We start from the raw sequence: 22,751 nt of genomic DNA, 5'->3' as shown, positions 1-22,751 counted from the left end.
TTGCCCTGAGCTCTCTCTTGAATCCCACTTCCGATACCTGGTTCCCATGAGCCAAATTCCAGCAGCCTGCAGCTTGGGGTGCATTTTTCGACCATATGTCGCCAACATCCCACAGCCTGTGTGGGCCATTCAGCCGCTGAGTCCATCGCTGGTCCGTGGCCACGATCACCTTCCTGTAGGATCGTCTCCCAGCTTCTTCTCAATGAGGCGTGCTCCTCCAAGTTCTGATACCTTGTGTCGGTCCGCTGTTCCTCGAAGTCCTCATGGTACTCTGCAGTGCAGGCGCTGCCACCTTGGGTACAGACCTCCTTGGTTACAGTATATTCAAAAAACTTTTCTGGCTTCTCTAACAGGCTGTTTAAAGTCTGTATTAATCAGAGCCTGGGACAATCATTTTGTATCTCAGGTGTCCTGTATTCCTAATGAATGCCTTCACACAACAACTTTAATTTATGTAATATGTTCGATATGGCAGATGGTAGATAGGTTCTTGATTAGGAAGGGAATGAAGCGGTATAGAGAGAAGGAAGGAGAATGGGATTGAAAAGGATAATAATTTAGCCAAGATAGAGTGGCATGGAAGACTCGATGGGCTGAATGGCCTAACTCCACTCCTGTGTCTTGCGGTCATTTCCCAGCAGCATCTAACACTGGGCTGCAGATTACTGAAGCCTTAGACAGATGAAAGTTTAAAGGGGATTCCTGATGTAGGGAAGTGGGAATTTAGGGAGGAATTTTCATGAGCTTTGAATGGCCCAGTTGCAGACCCAGCTATCAAAGGTCAACTGATCACATTTGGAAATCATCCAAGTAGCCAGCATTGCAGGAATGTAGATAATTCTGATTATAATGGATTTGAAAAAGAGAGAGGGCTAGAGAGAGGTAGTGAGGAGGGGGCATTAGGGGAAGGGGTGAAAGTGCCTGCAATCCCATGGAGGGATTTAAAAACTTGTGGAAATTTTTGAACCAGAGGGATTGCGTAACCATATAACAATTGCAGCACAGAAACAGGCCAGTTTGGCCCTTCTAGTCCATGCTGAACACCTCCTTCCACCTAGTCCCATTGACCCACACCCAGCCCATAACCAACCACACCTCTCTCATCCATTAAAATCAAACCCTCATCTACCACTTTGGACAGAAGCTCATTCCACTCTCCCACCACCCTCTGAGTGAAGAAATTCCCCCTCGTTTCCCCTAAACATTTCCCCCTTCAATCTCAAACCATGTCCTCTTGTTTGAATCTCCCCACTTCTCAATGGAAAAGGCCTGTCCACATTGACTCTATCTGTCCCCCTCATAATTTTTAAGACCTTTATCAAATCACCCCTCAAACTTCTATGCTCCATGGAATGAAGTCCAAACCTGCTCAACTTTTCCCTGTAACTTAAACCCTGAACCCAGGCAACGCTCTTGTAAATCTCCTCGGCACTCTCTCTATTCTGTTTATATCCTTCCTATAATTCAGCGACCAAAACTGCACATAATGTTCCAAATTTGGCCTCACCAATGCCTTACCAACATCAACGTGACATCCTAACACCTGTATTCAATACTCTGATTGATGATAAAGGCCAACACACCAAATGCTTTCTTCACCACCCTATCTACATGTGACTTTCAGCGAATTATGTACAAAAATTCCTAAATCCCTATGTCCTACTGCATTCCTCATTGTCCTCCATTTAATATGTATGACCTTCGCTGATTAGTCCTATCAAAATGTAGCACCTCACTTTTATTAGTATTAAACTTCATCTGCCATCTTTCAGCCCACTCTTCTAACTGTCCTATGTCCCACTGCAAGCTTTGATAACCTTTTTCACTGTCCACACCACCACCAATCTTCGTATCATCTGCATACTCACTCATCCAATTTAATGCCCTATCATCTAGATCACACATGTCAAACTCTGGCCCGATATAATTATATTTGGACCGCAAGATCATTTCAAAAATGTATTAGAGGTGGCCCGCCCTGCAGCGAGAGCCGATGCTGTTTTTTGGTAATGTCACCCTCACCATCCTCCCCCTTCATTGCACATCCTTCCCCATTGTAACACGAGAAGTCTGTCGATGTCATCAGCCAGCAAGCCAGTTGGAAGGCTCCCCGCACAACCAGTCACTTCTCCCACCTGTCGAGTGGTGCGGCGGATTGGCGAGCGCCTGTGATTTCCTGTCGGCGCGACGGGCATGGCAGGCTGTGCACGGCCCCCGGGCAGCGCGAGCCCCGCGCGACTGGCACCGGACGGCCCTTCCACAGCGCGAGCGCACTTCTCCCGGTCGCCACAGCCTTCAGCGCTTGCACCCGCGCGGACCCCAGGGACGGCTGGTTCGGCCCTGCAAGTGAAGAGAGAGATGGTGGCTGTCTGCAAAGGCTGATCGGCAGCGCGCTGGGCATGAGTGGGTGGGTAAGCAGGGGTGGGCAGAGGGTGTAGGTGAGGAGTAATGGGCAGGGGAAGTTATGGTGGTGCGAGGGGCAGTTAGAGGGAGGGATGAGTAGAAGGAGGGGTGGATAGGGAAGAGGTAAAAGGGGAGGGGCAGGGCGAGTAGGGGAGGGGTGATTAGAGGGTGAGAGATGGGTAGAGGGAGGAACAGGTTGAGGGGAGAGGCAGTAGAGGGGCGTGTATAGGATGGGGTGGATAGAGGCAGAGCGAGTGGAGTGAGGGGTGAGTAGAGGTTGGGTAAAGGACTGGTCAGGTAGAGGGATGGTGGGTCGAGGGTGAATAGAGGCCTAGAGCCTGAGGAGTGAGCAGGAAATGCTGAGTCCTGATGCAGGCCAAAATGGACACAGCCTGTGAATGCTGACTACATCTCCACAGGGACCAAATAGGTTTCCCTCAGGTCAAGCAAAGGGTGAACTTGAGCTACCTACTCCTGACCTGTAACATTATCCTCCTAAAGTTTTATCCTAAAGTTTAACATTACATATGTTGAAAGAAGAGAAAACATGCAGATGTTGTCGAAAATTTTCAATAAATATTTTGTTCGGCCCTCGACTTAGTCCAAGTTTTTAATTTTGGCCCTCCGTGAATTTGAGTTTGACACCCCTGATCTAGATCATTAATCTATATAACAAACAACAATGGACCTAGTACTGATCCCTGAGGCACTCCACTAGTCACGCGACTCCAATTTTCCACCACTACTCTCTGGCATCTCCCATCCAACCACTGTTGAATCCATTTCACTACTTCAGTCTTAATACCTAATGCTTGAACCTTCATAGCTAACCTCTTAGGCAGAACCTTGTCAAAGGCCTTACTAAAGTCCATGTAGACAAAATCCGCAGCCTTCCCCTCATCAACTTTCTTCGTAACCTCCTCAAAAAACTCAAGATTTGTTAAACATGATCTACCACATACAAAACCATGTTGACTACTTGTAATCAATCCCTGTCTTTCCAAATAATTGTATATACTATCTTATTTTAAACCTATGCCCTCTAGTTCTAGAAGTGTCTACCCTAGGAAAAGGACCATGAGCATTCACTTTATCCACGTCCCCCAGATATTGTAAACCTCTATAAGGTTACCCCGCGGCCTCCTTTTTGGTGAACAAAGACCTGCCCTATCTAACCTTTCAAGAGGAGTAAAGCACTAAAGTCAGCTGACACTGTGATTGAAGTAAAAACACAAGGCTGGAGAAACTCAGCAGGTTAAAGATAAAGGTACATAACCTTTCGGATGAGCCCTTCATCAGGGTATGAAAAAATGTAGGCAGGTGCCTGAACAAAATGATGGGAGAAGGGGCAAGGGGAGGAGTACAGTCCCACAGACAGAAGTTAATAGGTGGATAAGGGAAGAAGACCACACCAGCAAACAAGGGGAGGTGGTGGGGGGGGGGGTGGGCGGGAAGGTTGGTAACTTTGTGAATGGAGAGGGAAGTGGGAGGACAGTTGAAGAAAAGAGGGATGGGGAAGAGAGGGAGAACAGGAAATAGGCTAGCAGAAACCGGAGAAGTTAATGTTAATGCCATTTTAAGCTTATGACCTGTTGTCAGAGATAGTTCATTTAGTATGCTTGCCTATATAAATTCAGAGTTGGGAAGTAATGATGAAACTGTACAAGGCATTGGTGAGGCCAAATTTAGAGTACTGTGTGCAGTTCTGGTCACCAATTTATAGGAAGGATATTAACAAGATAGGGAAAGTGCAGAGAAGATTTACAAAAATGTTGCCTGGGTTTCAGCATCTGGAATACATAGAGAGATTGAGCAAATTAGGTCTTTATTCCTTGGAACGTAGAAGGCTGAGAGGGGATTTGATAGAGGTGTTTAAGATAATGAGAGGGATAGATAGAGTTGATGTGGAAAGGCTTTTCCCATTAGGAGTAAGAGAGATGGATACAAGAGGTCATGGGTTGAGAGTTGACGGGCAAAGGTTTAGGAATAACATGAGGGGGAACTTCTTTACTCAGAGAGGGGTTACTATGTGGAATGGGCTTCCGGGAAAGGTGGTGGTGGCAGGGTCAATTTTGTCATTTAAGAAAGAGTTGGATAAGTATATGGATGGGAGGTGGTGTGGAGGGATATGGGCAGAGTGCTGGTAAGTGGGATTAGAGGAGGGGACTTGGACCAGCGCGGACTAGAAGGGCCAAATTGGCCTGTTTCCGTGCTGTAGTTGTTATATGGTTCTATAAGTCAGACCGAGGCTTAATAGGGTGAAAATTCAGCATCACATGACATCAATTCAAGAAGATCGGGGTGATTTTCTGTAATCTCAGCAACATTCGCCCCTTCCAAACAATCTCATGTGCAAGAAAGACCAGATCTACATCACTCCTTTATTTACAGATTTCTCTCTGTGCAATTGGCTTTGTACAAAATATTTTGAAATGTCAGGAGGCAGCTGGATGGAGCTTTTAAAGTAAAGATCATTGACTCTAACCATGCACCCATCTGTCACTGCTCTTCCTTGTCACTACATAACGTCCCTTTGAGCTCCATGCTCAGCATGTCTAAGGCAACTGGAAGGTGATCAAAACTAGAATGAGGTAACTTGAAAAGATGTGTTTCAAATTCATCTTAGTTAGCTGTTGTCACAGGCATCACACTGGTCCAATAACTAATTTGGAAAATGTTCTAAAAATTCCACGGCTTAATATAATTATAGAGAAAGTAATAAACTGCTTCTGATCAAACACAGCGTTTCTCCTTCTCCAGGAAACAAGTGCAAATAAGGGCCCATCAGAGATGCTGGTCAAGTAATGAACATTTGCAGTCAAAATGCATTTAGCAGAATTGGAGTTTGTACTTTAAGCTGAGATTTACAATAACAACCTTTTCTTTATTTTTCAGCCTATTAACAATGCTGATTTCATTGTTCCTGTTGAAATAGATGGGACTGTTCACCAGGTAAGAAACCTTACAGAAATCTCATGTGAAAGTGCCCCAAGTGAGAAGGAGCGAGTGGTGAAGGGTGCATCAAACTGACGTGGGTGGTGCTGAGAATCTGAGCTCTGCTCTGGCTGGAAGTGGAGTAAAACCCCTGTTATCTGGAACACAAGCAACCGGCAAAAAAAAATCACAAAATAAATAGGTAAAAAATACGGAAGTGTAAAATTGGTGCACCTCGCCGTTAGTTCATCAATTGCTCCACATACGACCTCAAGCAACTGGAAAATGTGCTTATCTGGCAACTACCAATCCCCCTAGGTGCCGTATATCAGGGGTATTAATGCACTATGGATGGACAGTTGACCACAGATTTGAAGGGTTGTAGAGGACTCGATTGTAAAAGTGGAAATATGCAAGATGGAATCAAACAAAATGGAGTTGTGGGGGAATAAAATTTATGTAGACCCCTGTTTATGTTGTTCATTTTGAAGCTGTTTTTCAAAAGAGAACAGTAATTTAGCAGGAAGTTTAAAAACACAAGCTTTATTTGTAAGATTGGATGAGACATGTCATTGGTGCTGTGGTAGCTGGCAGCGAGAATTCCAGGGTAGCGGCTGATCTTTTACCATCACCACCAGATCACCCAGAGAGGAAATGGACTTTTTAGCCCACCACATCCATACTGACCTGTGGGCATCCCACCTATTATTAATCCCATCTCCCAGTGCTTGCTCAGTCACCCATGCCTAGTGAATCAAGTGCTTGTCAGCTGACACCGGGGATATAAGTAGGGGTAGAGGTGGTTAATCCTCGGCGTGAAATGACATCATTTGACACTGGCGTTTGGACAGTGTTCCTGTTCCACTCGACTTCTGGGACAGGGTGCCAGTGGAAAATGGGCTAGTGACTGCTTCCACCACTCTATCTGGCAATGCATTGCAGACACTCTCTGCGTGATAAAGGTCCCCCTCAGATCCCCTCTGAATCTCTCTCATCCCTCACCCTAAATCTACATCCTCCAGGTTTTTCTACCTCTGATATGGGCAAAAGTTTCCTGCAGTCAACTATATCCATACATCTCTTAATTTTGTATATCTCAATCATGACTCCTGTTAGCCCCTTCCACCTGAGAGACAAACAGACCCAGCATCTCCAAGTCTTTCCACATAACTAGGAACTTTCAGCCCAGGCAATATCCTGGTGAATTTCCTCTGACCCATACCAGCATTGGGACATCTTCGCGATTGTGTGGTGACCAGAACATCACCTCCGCTTCATAACTAAATTAGTTGAGAAGGGGAAAAGTTGCAGTGGGGAGATCCAGAGCTTAGAATGAGAGTCGTGATGGGTTGGTTGCACGGGAGCATAGAAATCTTGAGGATCTCAGAACAAGATTGCAGTGGTAGGAATATGTGAGGGGGGAAAAAAAGCAAAATAGATTTCATCTCTGACCACTGTGGGCAGGAAACTGAGTTGGGAGACAGTCATTAATACACAAAAGTGCTTGGAAAACTCAGCAGGTTCTGGTGTCCTTAGGAGGCAAAGAAGATATACAACGTTTTGGGCCTGAGCCCTTCTTCAAGGTATGAGCAAAAAGCGGGCAACTGCCTAATAAAAAGGCAGGGGGAGGAGGAAAGGCCAGTGGGCAAGAGGTCATATGTGGACATGAATAGGAGGACACAAGAGAGAAGCTGAGAATTGATCAGGGGAGGGTGTTCGCTCTGAATGCAGAACTGATGGCACACTTGATTCCAGGGGTAATATTTGCTAGATTTGTGCTGGGTCCATTGTTGTTTGTTATGTATATTAACAATCTGGATGACAATGTGGTAGATTGGATCAGCAAGTTTGCAGATGACACAAAGATTGAAAGTATAGTGGACAGCGAGGAAGGCTTTCAATGCTTGCAGTGGGATCTGGACTAGCTAGAAAAATGGGCTGCAAAATGGGAGGTGGAATTTAAGGTAAAGGTGTGGCGATGTAAGGTCTTGCACTTTGGGAGGACTAACCAAGGTAGGACACACACGGTGAACAGTAGGGCAATGGAACAGAGGATCTGGCGTCTTGCCCAGATACATAATTCTCTGAAAATGGCATCACATGTAGTAGAAACCTTTTGGCCTTCAAAAATCAAAGTATCGAGTTTAAGAGTTGGGATGTTATGGTGAAGTTGGATAAGCCATTGGTGAGGCCAATTTTGGAGCATTGTATGCAGTTTTTGTCACCTAAAGGTATCAATAAGAATGAAAGAGGGCAGAGAAGATTTATTAGGATGTTGCCTGGACTTCAGGAACTGAGTTACAGGGAAAAGTTAAACAGGTGCCTGTGCTGCAATGTTCTCTGTTCTAAAGTGAGGATATGATTCCCTGGAGCATTTAAAGAATGAGGGGAAATTTGCTAGAGGTTTGCAAAGTTATGAGGGGACAGAGAGAGTAAATGCAAGCTGACATTTTCAATCGAAGTTAGGGGAGACGAACGAGAAAAGTGAGATGTTCAGGGGAGCATTCGGGGGAACTTCTTCACACAGAGAGTGGTGGCAGGCAGCATGGAACAAGCTCTAGCTGAAGAGGTGAATGCGGGCTCAATTTTGACATTTAAGTGAAATTTGGATGGATACATGGATAGAAGGGATATGGACCAGGTGCAGGTCTTGGGCGACGTGGCCTCGTGGACCTGAAGGGCCTGTTACCATGCTGTATCTCTAAATGAAAATAAACAAATAGGATGAATGGTGACGTGATGGTGGAAACTGGTAGACTTTGATAGGCCAGCTAGCATTTTGGATGCTGTGCAGTGCTTTGAGATTTCATAAAAAATCTAGCGATGATTAAATTCCCATTTGAATTTCACTGTAATAAAATTTCAGTTACTAGGGAATTCACAAGACTTTAAGCGAAGGAATATAATTATACTTCCATGATAATATAAAACTAAAATGAGAAAAATAAAAATGAGTCATCTCTTGAGTGGCTGTTCTTGATTAGTTTTTCAGCCAGTGTCAATTAGTTAAGTTCTGTAAGTTGGAGTAAAACACGAAAGTCTGCAGACACCGTGATTGAACAGAAACAATACCGGAGAAGCTCAGAAGGTCGAACAGCTCATTTTATATAGCAAAGGTAAAGATACAACAAGATCCAAGAAGGATCGGATTCCTTTTGTCCTCACCTACAACCCCACCAGCCCCGCATCCAAAATAACTCTTCAATTTCTGTTACCTACAGCGTGATACCACAACCAAACACATCTTCCCCTCTCCTCTCCTTTCCACCTTCTGTAGGGACGTTCCCTCCATGACTCCCTCGTCCACTCTTTCCTCCCCACCAATTGCCTCCTTGACACCTACTCTTGCGGCTGCAGGATGTGCCACGCATGCATTCACACCTCCTCTCTCACCATCATTCAGGCTCCAAACAGTTCTTCCAAGTGAAGCAACACTTCATTTGTGAATCTGTGGGAGTCATCTACTGTACCTGATGCTCCTGTTGGGCCCTCTCTCCATCGGAGAGACCGGACGGAGACTGGGAGATCGCTTCGCTGAGCACCTCCGCTCTGTCAGCATCAATGACAGGGATCTCCCAGTAGCCATCCATTTCAATTCTGTGCCCCATGCACTGCAAAACCAAACCAAGGCCACCCATAAATTGATGGAGCAGCACTTAACATTCCATCTGGCCACACTCCAATCGGATGGCATTGACATCAACCTCTCTGGTTTCTGTTAGCCTACTGCCCATTCTCCCTCTCTTCCCTATCCCTCTGTTTCCTTTCCTCCAGCTCTCCACCTCCTTCCCCCCCCTCCCCATTCATTGGAGCTATCCACCCCTTCCCCCGTTTTCTGGTGTGCCCTCCCTCGCCCACCTATTTCCTGAATGTGGGCCTATGCTGCTCCCCTTGTCCCTTCCCACCCCCCACCCTCCACCCACTATTTTATTCAGGTGCTTGCCTATATTTTGCTCATACCTTGATGAAGGGCTCAAACCCGAAACATTGGTTCTGTATCTTTATCTTCACTATACAGTATAAAGTTTTGTAAGCTTATATTTAATTGGTGCGTTAGTGCAAGTGGAGCCATTGACTCATACAGCGTGGACCAAGACTGTTCATCCCAACTCATCCGTGTCTGATAAAGTTGCTCACCTGAGCTGGTTTCCAGCACTTGGCCTATCCCTCCAACCCTTTCCTGTCCAAGTGTATTTTGAATGACATAATTGCACCTGGTTCCACCACCTCTTCTGGTGGCTTGTTCTGCCTGCATGGCTGTCACTCACTTAGTGAAAAGGTTATTCCTGGGGCCCTCTTTAAATCTTTGCCCCCTCACCTTAAACGATGTCCTCTAGTTTTGGTTCAAGATTCCTTTTATTGTTGTAGAGCTCGTCGAAAGAACCAAAGACTTGTTGATCCAAACCAAGGCTTTTATTAGCAAAAGACAGGAGCTCTTCACAGGTGGCCGACCAGTCCGGAATGATCCGACCTGGCTAGGGACACAACCCTTTAAGGCCCAGACAATAGGCGTGGCTTAGCTCTCAGCCAATCGCTGTAAGCACAGTCTAGATACAGTAACTATATACACTATGTACATTGGTGATAGATCTGTACTATCACAATTGTCACATAATAATACATTAAAAATGAGGCCTACATGATACTCTTTAACTTTTGCCTGCCGAAAGGCAAAGGGTCATCGTTAGTATTACCTGGCATCCTTTACAGTACAAAAGAAAGAGAAGCAAAAAAGGGTCCCTTCAGAGTGTCCATGGATTTGCCTCCAGCGCTCCTGCATCCACACAGACATGTGTTCAATTCATCAGGCACCCAAGCTCCGGATCTAAACCTCCTACATGATCTGTGATATTTCAAAGTGCAGGTTTATTGTCAGAGTATATACATGTCATCACATACAACTCTGAGATTCTTTTTCCTGCGGGCCAGCACCGTTTCTACCTTATTCACCTTATTTGTGCCCCACAGCCTGTTGTACTCCAGGAGATAAAAATGTTCTCGACTACCCAGTGTCATCTTGTGACTCAAGACCCCCAGTCCCAGTGACAATCTTGTGAATCTTTTTTGCATCCTTTCTAGTTTCTTACTACAATGCAACCAGAACGGCACCCAGCATTCCAAATGTGTTCAAGTTCAAAATCTGTTTTGATAAGCAGCCTCTAGCACTGCATTTTGGAACATGTGCCAATGTACTGCAACATGGCATCCCAACTCTCACATTCAATGCCTTGTTTGATGAGAGGTGACTGAATAATAAGATCATGAGGAGCATAGATAGGTTGGGCAGCCAATACCCTTTCCCCCAAGACAACAATAGCCAACACCAGAGGGAATCTGTTCAAGGTGAGTGGAGCAAAGTTTCAGGGAGATATCAGAAGCAAGTTCTTTTTACACAGAGTAGTGGGTGCCTGGAATGTATTGCCGGGGGTGGTGGTGGTGGCTGGTACAAAGGGGACATTTGAAAGACTCTTAGATGTGAGAAAAATGGGTGTGAGTTAGGAATGGTTGGATTGTTGTGGAGTAGGTTTAGATAGGACTGCACAATGTCGTATTTAACAGTTTCTCAACTTTTAATGATCTATGTACTTCTACCCCTAGATTTGTCTGTTCTACAACACTCCCTAGGGTCTACCATTTACTAGGCAAGTCCTGCCCCTCGTTTAACTTGCCAAATTAAATCATCTGCCATTCTTCAGCTGACTGACTCAGTTGATCAAAATACTGTTTAGGTTATCTGTTTAGATAACCTGCCTCAGTGTCCACTCTACCACCAATTTTAGTCTCCTCCAGATTGTTTGTTTATAGTACAGTAAAACCCCTGTTATCCAGCACCTGTGGGGATTGGTAGTTGATAGATAAGTGTATTTTCTAGTTGCTTGAGACTTATTCCAACAGTACTTAACTAATACACCTGCCTTAAGAATAAATAGTTTAAAAGACAAAAATACTACACTGTTCTTACACTGTAAAAGCTTCACTTGCATGATTATATAAACCTTAAAGCATTCTACTTTATTTTCAGTCACATACTTTGAAAAAATTTAACCGTCGCTGCATCTGCAGGTTCCTCCCCCTCCACAGAGCTGCCTGAAAGATGAACAAGAACATTATACATAATTAAACCCCCTCCTCCAAGTTTACAGATAAAGCCTCTGACTGGGGTCACACTTACTAAGCAGGGATAAGGAGACACATTAAGAGAGTCACGCCAACGGTTAGCGGCATTAACCAGCAAAGCATAGCCAAGGCACTCCACTGGCTAAATATTTGCTCCCATCTTCAGAGAACACTTATTTTTACAATTTTAAACATGCGTATTTTTTACCTATTGCCGTACATTTCTGATTATCCAAAATGCTCGGGACTGGACATGTATCGGTTAACTGCATTTTCCGGATATCTGATATGCAGCCCCCTTTAAGCAGCAGAATACTTGTATCGGCTTTCACCGACCGCTCAGATCCCCGACACCTCCTCACTGCCATCGCCAATCTTGCCCAGGGGCCCGAGGTCCCTCCTTGGATCCCTGACACCTCCCCATGAGCCATCACAGAACCTGTCCGGGAGCCTGAGGTCCCCGCTCAGGTCCATGACACCTCCCCACTGCCGTCGCCAATCTTGCCCAGGGGCCCGAGGTCCCTCCTTGGATCCCTGACATCTCCCCACGAGCCATCACAGAACCTGTCCGGGAGCCCGAGGTCCCCGCTCAGATCCATGACACCTCCCCACTGCCGTCACCAATCCTGCCCGGGCACCCGAGGTCCCCACTCAGATTTTTGATGCCTGCCCACTGCCATTACGGAACTTGCCCGGGAGCCCAAAATCCCTGCTCGGATCCCCGAAACCTCCCCACTGCTGTTGTGGAACCTGCCCAGACACTCAAGGTCCCCACTTGGATTTTTGACCCCTGCCCACCGCCGTTACGGAACCTGCCCAGGAAACCAGCCCTAGCCCCGGCCGCCAACCCAACAGAGCTCCCACTGCCACGGCCTCCGACTCAAACCCTGGCCCCGGCTACCAACCCACCAGAACATGCGACACCCTGGCTGCGATCTCTAACTCGTTCCCCGACCACCTACTCCTGACACTTCGAACGTCATCTCCAGCATTGAACCAGTCCACCTACCTGCTGGAGATCCCAATGCTGATGCCGCTGACTCTCACCTGAGCCCCATCCGCCCTCAGACCGGAGCTTCCCAGGACCCCAAGGTCCCCGTTCTGATCCCAGCACGGTAGCATCAGCATAATTACTTGTACAATATCAGCAGTTAAAGCAAAAACAAAGAACAAGGGGAGGTTTTTCAAGCATGAAGTTTAATTCTTACCTGAGTGCATGAGAGCTCCTTTAGATTCAAAATGGCGCTAACAGCATGTCAGAGTCCCACGAGCACACAGGTTTAAAAAAAATCAACTTTCTTTAAACTTGTGGCATCAAGTCACCGCTGAAAATTTTCGCAGATAACTGGTAATTTTGTTAAAGCGGCTTTCAGATAATCGGAAACGTACTGTATTTTTAAATTTATTTTAAATTTTTTGTTTCATTTCTTCAATTTATTTTGCCGGTTGCTTGAATTCTGAATACCCGGGGTTTTACTGTATTTATAACAAACCACAGTGGACCCAGCACCAATCCATGTAGCACATCTCATAGGCCTGCCATCTGTATAATGACCCTCCGCTACTACCTGTTGGCCAGCTCGCCCTGGATTCCAGGTGACCTAACATGACGGACAAGTGAAACCTTGTCAAAGTACTTTTCTGTTGGTGTGATAAAGGAATTAGTTTTAACTCTCAGCCTAGGACCGTGGAGAAGTCCACCCAATTTTGTCAGCCATGTCTCCAAGTCAGAGGAGGAAGGTGAGGGGTTTCAGGAAGAAACTGATCCCTGCAAGAGTATAAGCAGAATATGCAGGCCATGTAGTAAAATACGAGAGACTGCTGACACCTTTCTTTGGCTTGGCTTCGCGGACGAAGATTTATGGAGGGGGTAAAAAGTCCACGTCAGCTGCAGGCTCGTTTGTGGCTGACAAGTCCGACGCGGGACAGGCAGACACGGTTGCAGCGGTTGCAGGGGAAAATTGGTTGGTTGGGGTGGGGTGTTGGGTTTTTCCTCCTTTGCCTTTTGTCAGTGAGATGGGCTCTGCGGTCTTCTTCAAAGGAGGTTGCTGCCCGCCAAACTGTGAGGCGCCAAGATGCACGGTTTGAGGCGTTATCAGCCCACTGGCGGTGGTCAATGTGGCAGGCACCAAGAGATTTCTTTAGGCAGTCCTTGTACCTTTTCTTTGGTGCACCTCTGTCACGGTGGCCAGTGGAGAGCTCGCCATATAACAGGATCTTGGGAAGGCGATGGTCCTCCATTCTGGAGACGTGACCCATCCAGCGCAGCTGGATCTTCAGCAGCGTGGACTCGATGCTGTCGACCTCTGCCATCTCGAGTACTGACACCACGGTTGAAGTAAAAACCCTACAGACCAAACAGTGTCCTTTATATAGCAAAGATAAACATACAGAACCAACATCTCAGACTTGAGCAAAATGTAGCCAGACATCTCAACAAAGTGGTGTGGGGAGGGGAGGGCGCTTCAAGGGCTCACCAATGGTTATGTATCATTATCTTTGCTATATAAAGTACACTGCTTGACCTGCTGGGTTTCTCCAGCGTTGTGGTTTTATTTTAATGCAGGACATGTTTACCTGGATAGGTGGTATTTACAGGGGAGGTGGTATTTATAGGGGAGGAAAAGAGTTTTAACATTTCAAGTGATACATTATATTCCTTTGTTTGTGTTCTCAATTTCCAACATCATTCATTTCATAACTTTATTGAATGAAGGAGCATGGTCTCCCCCACCCCCAGTTGCAAAGTGGAGAGGGAGGGCCAATTTTCCAAAGTCCTCTGGTGCCAGAAAGCATTGTAAATAAATGGCCAGGACTCTGCTATTTGCTCAGTGTCTCTGTTTGACAGCTTGCCCACTTTCAGAGACGCACTGTTGATCTCTCCTGACTTATTTAACCTTCGAATATTTGGTGTTGTTTGGGTTTATTGTCATGGGCCCCAAGATGCAATGGTAATGTTTGTTTTGCAAGCAGTTCAGCAAGGCATCACGAACGTTGTGCCACAAGTAAGACACAGTGCAGAGTTACAGAGAGAGAGATCAGTTAGGATGGAGCCAAGGCAGCAGAATTTTACCATCTTGGGGTTCATTCAGGGGTCTGATAACGGTGGGAAGGAACCTGCCCTTGAATCTAGTGTTCTCACGGTCATGAATCTTCTTCTTGATTTGGGGGTGGGGGGGGGAGGTGGAGAGTGTGACTGGGAGAGATGAGTATTTTAATGTGTTTCTGAGGTAAGATTTATAGATGAAAGGTTTGGGGGGAGGGGGTGGTTGTGATTGATGGCCTGGCCCCTCTGCAGTTTCTTGCAGTCTCGGGCGGAGCAGTTCACAGTGACGCACCCTGACAGGATCCTTTCAACGATGTAGAAGTCGTTAAGGGATATGCTGCATTTTCTTAGTCGTATTGCTCCTCAGATATTTGTATTTGTGTAACAGAAGCAAAGTATTCATGTAATAAACTCGACCTATATCTTTGAACAAGGAACACAAATTAACTGTGATGGCAATAAATGCTCCGCTTGCGCCTACACCTCCTCCCTCACATCCATTTGGGGGCCAAAATAGTCCTTTGAAGGGAAACAACCCTTCACTCGTGAATCTGCAGGGGTCATCTACTGCATCCGGTGCTCCCATTGTGGCCTCCTCTACATCAAGGAGACTGGACGCAGACTGGAAGGTCACTTCGTCGAGCACCTTCGCTCTGTCCACTGTAACAACAGAGGCCTCCCAGTGGTCAACCATTTTAATTCCACACCATATTCCCCTACCAACATGTCTGCCACGGTCTCATGCACTGCCAACTGAGGCTACCTGCAAATCGAGGCAACATCTAATATTTTGTATGGCCACTCTCCAACCAGCTGGCATTAACATCAATTTCCATTAAACCTCTCCCCGAGTCTTTCTCTTTCTCTATCCCTATCCCTCTGTCCTTTCCTCCAGCTCTCCAGTGCCTTCCCTTCCATGTCCTGTCAGAGAGCCTCCTCTATTGCTTCTCAGCTACTTTATCTACCTATAAATTCAATTGTTAGTCTGTGTTCCTCTCCCTGCCTCCTTTGTCCCTCTCCTCTCCCTTCCTTCCACCTTTTAATTCAGACACCCACCTGCTTTGTGCTTATATCTGACAAAGGGCTCAGGCCTGAAAAATTGGTTACCTGTTCTTCCCACAAATGCTGTGTGACCTGCTGAGTTTTTTCCACATTGGTGTGTTGCACTTGACCCCAACATCTGCAGACTTTCTTGTTCAATTTTCACAAATTAACTTCTTGCACCTATTCTTCCCTCAGTTCTTCTCTGGACCAAGTAGTCCTTGCATGGTGCTTTTTCTTCTCATTTCTTCCTACCTGACACCTCTAATTCCAACAGAAATCCCTGCGCCCCCCCCCCCCCAATCCTACTCCCACCATACATTTGCCTCACTGCCTACGGGTACCAAACTGAGAGGATGCTGAAGCAGCAGCGATGACAACCATAGGCCTATTGGCCCCAAGAGTGCCGGCCGGCAAGGGGCGTCTTCCATTGAAGAGCACATGATCAGACTGAGGCCTGGTTCAAGTAATCCAGGATAGGCTGTGTGCCTTCCCGTTGGCCTATTCTTGATTACTTGTACTGGGAAGCAGTCGCAGAGCCCGGAGAAGAACCTGCATCTGGAGTCATGAGGAGGTAACGCCGTGAAGAAAATTTGGAAGATAAAGTGATCATTTCCCCTCCACCCAGGGAGTGTTGGTCTTTTGTTCAGGCTGGTGTGGGTCCTTATGTCTGAAGTACAATCATCTCCAAAATAATTAGTATCTCCTTGGTGTTAGGGAGTTAAAGCTAAGCACAGTGATGTCCTAGTTTGGCACATACTAGATGGGCTGAAGTGCCTGCTTCTGTGCTATGGTATTCCATGGTCCTAACATTAGGCAGCATGGGTCCGACCTCAGCTTAAAAAATGAATTGCTGTGTTCCAAGCATGCGGTTGTTGCCTGGAGCAATGAATTTTGCTTTCATTCTACTTCCCTTGGTTGCATTGAGATTTCTCACGTGATGTGCATGTTGTGGCCAGGTAGCAGACCTGCAGAAATAGGCTATTCAGCCCATTGAATCTGCCCTGTATTTTTTTACATTTTTAAAATTTAAACATACAGCACGGTAACAGGCCCTTTTGGCCCATGAGACTGTGCCGCCCAATTGCACCCAATGGACTTGCACCCCCAGTTCAGATATTTTTTGAATGGTGGGAGGTAACCGGAGCACCCAGAGGAAACCGACGTAGACATGGGAAGAACGTACAAACTCCTTACAGATAGCACAGGATTCGAGTCCCGGTCACTGGTGCTATAACAGCGTTGCACTAACTGTGCCATGAGCTGATCCATTCTCCCAGTCAGCCCCATTGCCCGCCCTTCTCCCCATAATGTTTGGTGCCCTGGCTCATCAAGAACCTATCAACCTCTGCCTTAAATGCCACAACCCCCTGTGGCATAAAATTCCACAGATTGACCACCGTCTGGCTGAACAAATTCCTCTGCATCTCTGTCCTTCAATCCTGTCCTCTTTTCTTCAGTTCTCCCACCATGGGAAACAACCTGCCTACATCTATTCTGCCCATGCCTTTCAACATTAGAAATGTTTTGATGAGATCTTCCTCATTCTCCCAAATTCCAATGAGTACAAGTCGAGAACTGTCAAATGCTCCTCATATGATAAACCTTCCATTCCAAGAATCATCTTGGTGAACCTCCTCTAAACCCTCTCTTTCTTCTTATTCCTGCCTGTCAGCTCTGATTTGAAATCTCTGCTCTTTGACACCAAGCACAGGAAAGCACCGTGGCATCAGTGTCAGTCACTGTACAGAAAGTGTGTTGAAGCAGGCACCAACAGATTGGGTATGCGATGCAATAAAACACACCCCGTCCCTCCACGAATGGGCCAGCAACTCTAGCCCTCAGCAATTTAAAAGTAAATGCAGCACATTTCCAGTCCACAGCTTTTGCAAGCTGAGCAAGATAACAATGAAAGAAATTGCCAGGCAGCTGAAGATGCCATCAGCGAAGGTTGCCGAGGAACCTTAGGGACTGAGCTTCAGAATCAGAATTTATTGACATGAACCTGTCACCAAATTCATTGCTTTGCAGCAGCTTCTCTCAGAGTAAATATTTACGTAAACCACCTTACAAAATAAATTTTAAAAATAGTGCAAGAAAAAGTCAAACTTAAGCAGTGTCGTTGGTTCCTTCATCATTCAGGAATCTGATGGCAGAGGGAAAGAAGCTGTCCTTGAGCCGCTGTGTGCTCGTCTTCAGGCTCATGTACCTTCAACCCTCTGGAGTTTTTTTTTACAGGCAGTTCCCGGGTTTAAAAACAAGTTCCGTTACCTAGGTCTGTCTTTAATTCGAATTTGTATATAAATTGGAACAAAGGTAAAGGTTCCATTATTGGAACATAATACTACGTTTAGAATGTAACATATACGCAATTCTTTAACCTTGTCTACTATAAGGCAGACAGAGAGTCTCCACTTTGTCCAGCGCCCCTCACAGAAACCTACAGCACCTGGTATTCCTAGGTGGTCTCCCCTCCGAGTACTGACCAGTCCTGATCCTGCTTAGCTTCCGAGGTCGGACGATCTCAGGCTATTAGGTGCTATACATATGGTCCTTATTTAGCATCAGTTAGTCAAATGTTTATCTTAGTATATAGTACATGTTACCTTTCTATGCAGCTAAAACACTTTTCCAATGACTGATGGTGTTTCACCTCTTTCTGGTCACTTCATCATTTCCATTTTATTTTCAATCATTTCCTTGATGCATCACCAGCACTTGCCTCGGATTTAAACTTTGAACACATGGTTACTCTGTTATTATGTGTGTACAGTATAGTAGTTTCAGGGCTTTTCCCCTGGTAGATTAGTGATTGCGTCGACATGGAGGCTCCAGGATAGATCCGCTTGGTTTAAAAGGCAAAGGAGGAAAAACCCAACACCCAACCCCAACCAACCAATTTTCCCCTGCAGCCGCTGCAACCGTGTCTGCCTGTCCCGCATCGGACTTGTCAGCCACAAACGAGCCTGCAGCTGACGTGGACTTTTTACCCCCACCATAAATCTTCGTCCGCGAAGCCGAGCCAAAGAAGAAAAGAAAAAAGAATTTTCAGGATCCAGTGGATCAGATTTCACAAATTATCAGGGTCATTGCTAGATTAAGGGTTAGAGGGGGGCATTACGGTAGCCGGCGGCAGGGCACCATCCAACGCTCATGGATTTGCTCAGTGGGAGGGACGTCGAGTAAACATTAACCTCCTCCGTCCCTCCGACGTAGCAGCCAAAAGTGCTCCTTTTATTGCGTGGAGAGCCAGTAGTGTGCGTCAAGCTAGACTCTAGTGATGCTTGACGCACACTAGTGATGCTGGCGGGGGCGGGTCTGACAGCGAGCAATGGCTGCAATCTTATGGGAAACACAGCACCCTGCTTGGAGGGGGGGCAATGACCACGAATGCCCCCCTTGGCACTGACCATGCAAATTGTGTTTTGTATCCAATTTAACCTCAACGAATACTTTCACTCAAAAGGTGTTTACAGATTTGCACACTGATTTTCAACCTTGGAGTTTAGCATTGTTTAAAAAAAATGTTCTACTATGGGGGAAGCAATGAGATTGCAGACAAATGAATCAGTGTATCTTAACCATCGTTCAGGAAGAAAGCTGGGACACTTTACCTGTTCCATGTTCACTTCCACTGAATGGATGTTCATTGCTGTCCTTTGGGGTGGGGGAGGGGGGTGTGGGTGAAGCTGGGTGTCAATATCTCCGAGGATCTATCCTGGAGCCTCCACGTAGATGCAATCACAAAGAAGGCTGGCTAATGCCTATATGTTGTGAGGAGTTTGAGGAGATTCGATGTGTCATTGAAGACTTGAAAACATCTATAGGTGTACTGTGGAGAGCATTCTGGCCGGTTGCATCACTGTCTGGTATGGAGGTGCCAACAGTCAGGATAAGAAAAATCTTCATTGAGATTGTTAACTAGTTCTGCGACATCACAGGCATCAGATTTCTCTCCGTCGAGGACAACTACATGAGGCGGTGTCTTAAGAAAGCAGCCTCTATCCTCTGAGATCCCCCACCACCCAGGCCATGTCCTCTTCACTCTGCTGCTATTGGGAAAAGGGTTCAGGAGCCTGAAGACGAGTATTCAAAGGCATAAGTCAGCAGATTCAGGGATGATCAATGAACCACAGGCACTGCCTTATGTGCATTACCTTTATTTATTTTGTAAAGCAGTTTATATCAATGTTTGTTCTGTGATGCTGCCGCCAGATAACGAATTTCGTGACTTGTTCATGACAATAAATTCTTATTCTGTGACATGAACCTTGTACCACATGGAGGAGGCCATTTGGCCTGATACCAACAGGTCTACCTGAACAACTTGTTTCAGCACAATTAAAGGGTGAGGTGCTGTGTCTAAGTGCAACCTCCGGGTCACAGCAGCCGAGACTTAGAGCTTCGTTCAGATTGAGACTGTTCACAGCAAGATTTTAGCCCAAATTTGGTCATTTCTACTACCCAGTAATTTACCCTAAAATAAAATAGAGTATCTAGCATACATGATTTTGGAAAATGTTCTACTAATGGTTATCAGGCAAGACTACTCAAGGGCCTCCAGCATTACTTGTTCCAACTTTCAAGGTATAAATGAGTAAAACCAAGTCGGACCAGCTTGTTTGACCTGCCTGCTTCCTGCATTTACAGGTTTATGTGTTGAAAAGGCCACACGTCGACCTATTTCTGCAAAAGATGGGGCAGCTCTTTGAATGTGTTCTCTTCACAGCCAGTCTAGCCAAGGTGAGCCACACTTAGGAAATTAATAGATAGCTTAAGATATTTGCAAATGAAAATAAATTATTTCTGGTTTGTTTACTGGTTTAACCTCTTTATCCCACTTTCTTTCTATTTTCCTTGTGTGTATGTGTGTGTTTTTTTTTCCCCCTCACTGTTGCCCGATGGTGATAGCGCTGGTAAGTCTCTCCCTAATCCATGGCAATACCGCCTCCAGGTTCTTGGCTTTGCCTGTGTGGCCTTTCCAAGAGCCTTGTGTGTTACCATGGCTTCACTAGAAGTAGAGGGGTTTCTTTTCCTTTCCAAGCAGCCCTGTAGTTAATTTTTCCAATTAATTCAAAATTGCAGGCCATGGATAAAGTCGTGTATTTAGTGAAGATTTGGTGAAGATTTAGTGAATAGTGAAGATTTGGTGAAGATTTAGTGAATAGTGAAGATTTAGTGAAGATTTGGTGAAGATTTAGTGAATAGTGAAGATTTAGTGAAGATTTGATGAAGATTTAGTGAATAGTGAAGATTTAGTGAATAGTGAAGATTTAGTGAATAGTGAAGATTTAGTGAATAGTGAAGATTTGATGAAAATTTAGTGAAGATTTGGTGAAGATTTAGTGAATAGTGAAGATTTGGTGAAGATTTAGTGAATAGTGAAGATTTAGTGAAGATTTGATGAAGATTTAGTGAATAGTGAAGATTTAGTGAATAGTGAAGATTTAGTGAATAGTGAAGATTTAGTGAATAGTGAAGATTTAGTGAATAGTGAAGATTTGATGAAAATTTAGTGAAGATTTGATGAAAATTTAGTGAAGATTTAGTGAAGATTTGGTGAAGATTTAGTGAATAGTGAAGATTTGGTGAAGATTTAGTGAATAGTGAAGATTTAGTGAATAGTGAAGATTTGGTGAAAATTTAGTGAAGATAGCTACTTGATTCTTCCCCAACCCCCTGATCTCCCCCCCACATTTGTTTTAAGTGTGTTCATATGTCCAGAGGTACCAGCAATGCCCTAATTTTGCTTCAGATGGAGAAAATATTTCTTAGGCCGCTTGTCATCACGGAGTTATCATTGGTTCATTTGAAGCTCATTTTGTTGCAATCAGTAAGCACAATACAGGCCCTTTTTCCCACAATATATACTAACCCAAAAAAACTAAACTCTTTACCTCATAACCCTCTTTTTTTCTTTCATCAAATGTCCTTCTTGTTACTGCCTCCACCATCAACCCTATCAAGGCATTCCAGGCAACATCTTGGTAAATCTCCATCACTTCTACATCCTTCCTGTAATGAGGTGATCAGAACTGAACGCAATACCCCAAGTGTGGTCTAACCAGAGTTTTATAGAGCTGCAGCATTACACATGGCTCTTAAACTCAATCCTTCGACTAATGAAGCCCAGCTTACCATAGGCCTTCGTAACTCTCCTATCAACCTGCGTGGCAACCTTGAGCGAGCAATGGATTTGGATCCCAAAGTCCCTCTGTTCTTCCACACTCTGTGGCCTTTCCAAGAGCCTTGTGTGTTACCATGGGTTCACTAGAAGTAGAGGGGTTTCTTTTCCTTTCCATGTACTCTGCCTTCAAATTTGATCTTCCAAAATGCATCACTCAAGCCCTCAGCATCATCTTACACCCACGGGCTTAGAGTGATGAACCATAATTATCAGGTAATTCCAGTAAATAATTTAGGAGAGACTACTTTATCCAGAGAATTTGGAACTTGAAAGAAATGTGGTGTTGTTAGTAAGGCAGATGAGCTTAGGGTGTGGATTTGCATGTGGGATTATGACATTATTGCTATTAATGAGATTTGATTGCAGGAGGGGCAGGATTGGCAGCTCAATATTCTAGGGTTCTGTTGTTTCAGACGTGGTAGAAGGGAGGGGATGACAGGGGGAGGACTGGCATTGCTAGTCAGGGAAAATATCACAGCTGTGCTTAGACAGGACAGCACTGTGGACTTGCCTACAGATGGAGCTAAGGAACGGGCAAGGTTTGAGCACACTAATAGGCTGGTATTATAGTCTGCCCAATAGTCCGAGAGAATTGGAGGTGCCTATCAGGAAATGGCAGACCATTGTAAGAAACAGAAAGTTGTGGTAGTAGGAGATTTTAACTTTCTGTATATTGAATGGGACTCCCATGCTGTAAAAGCACTGGATAGTTTGGAGTTTGTCAAATGTATACAGGAAAGTTTTCTAAATCAATATGTAGAGGTACCAACAAGAGAGGATGTGATACTGAATTTCCTATTAGGGAACCAGGCAGGTCAAATAGCAGAAGTCTGTGTAGGTGAGCATTTTGGGTCAAGTTGCTTATGGATAAGGATAGGTCTGATCCTCGAGTTGAGGTTCTAAATTGGAGAAAGGCCAAATTTGCAGAGGAGTCCATTAGAATGAACCATTTCTGGCAGGGATGTGTCCGGCAAGTGCAAGGCCTTCAAGGGCAAGATTTTGAGTGTATAGAGTTTGAATGTT

General features: G+C 45.3%; 1 protein-coding gene across 10 annotated transcripts in view; it reads left to right on the top strand.

Annotated features, from left to right (window-relative positions):
• ctdspla (CTD (carboxy-terminal domain, RNA polymerase II, polypeptide A) small phosphatase-like a) overlaps positions 1 to 22,751 on the top strand; it is a 610,361-nt gene that overhangs the window by 563,631 nt on the left and 23,979 nt on the right. For all 10 annotated transcript variants that reach the window (XM_069914945.1, XM_069914952.1, XM_069914943.1 and 7 more), the window contains 2 exons: positions 5,299 to 5,355; positions 20,192 to 20,284. In XM_069914945.1, the coding sequence (XP_069771046.1) occupies positions 5,299 to 5,355; positions 20,192 to 20,284 (150 nt within the window). The remainder of the gene's footprint in view (positions 1 to 5,298; positions 5,356 to 20,191; positions 20,285 to 22,751) is intronic.

Source organism: Narcine bancroftii, chromosome 1 (genome assembly GCF_036971445.1).
Source record: "Narcine bancroftii isolate sNarBan1 chromosome 1, sNarBan1.hap1, whole genome shotgun sequence".
Taxonomy (NCBI): Eukaryota; Metazoa; Chordata; class Chondrichthyes; order Torpediniformes; family Narcinidae; genus Narcine; species Narcine bancroftii.
This window is presented reverse-complemented; position numbering and strand designations above follow the sequence as displayed.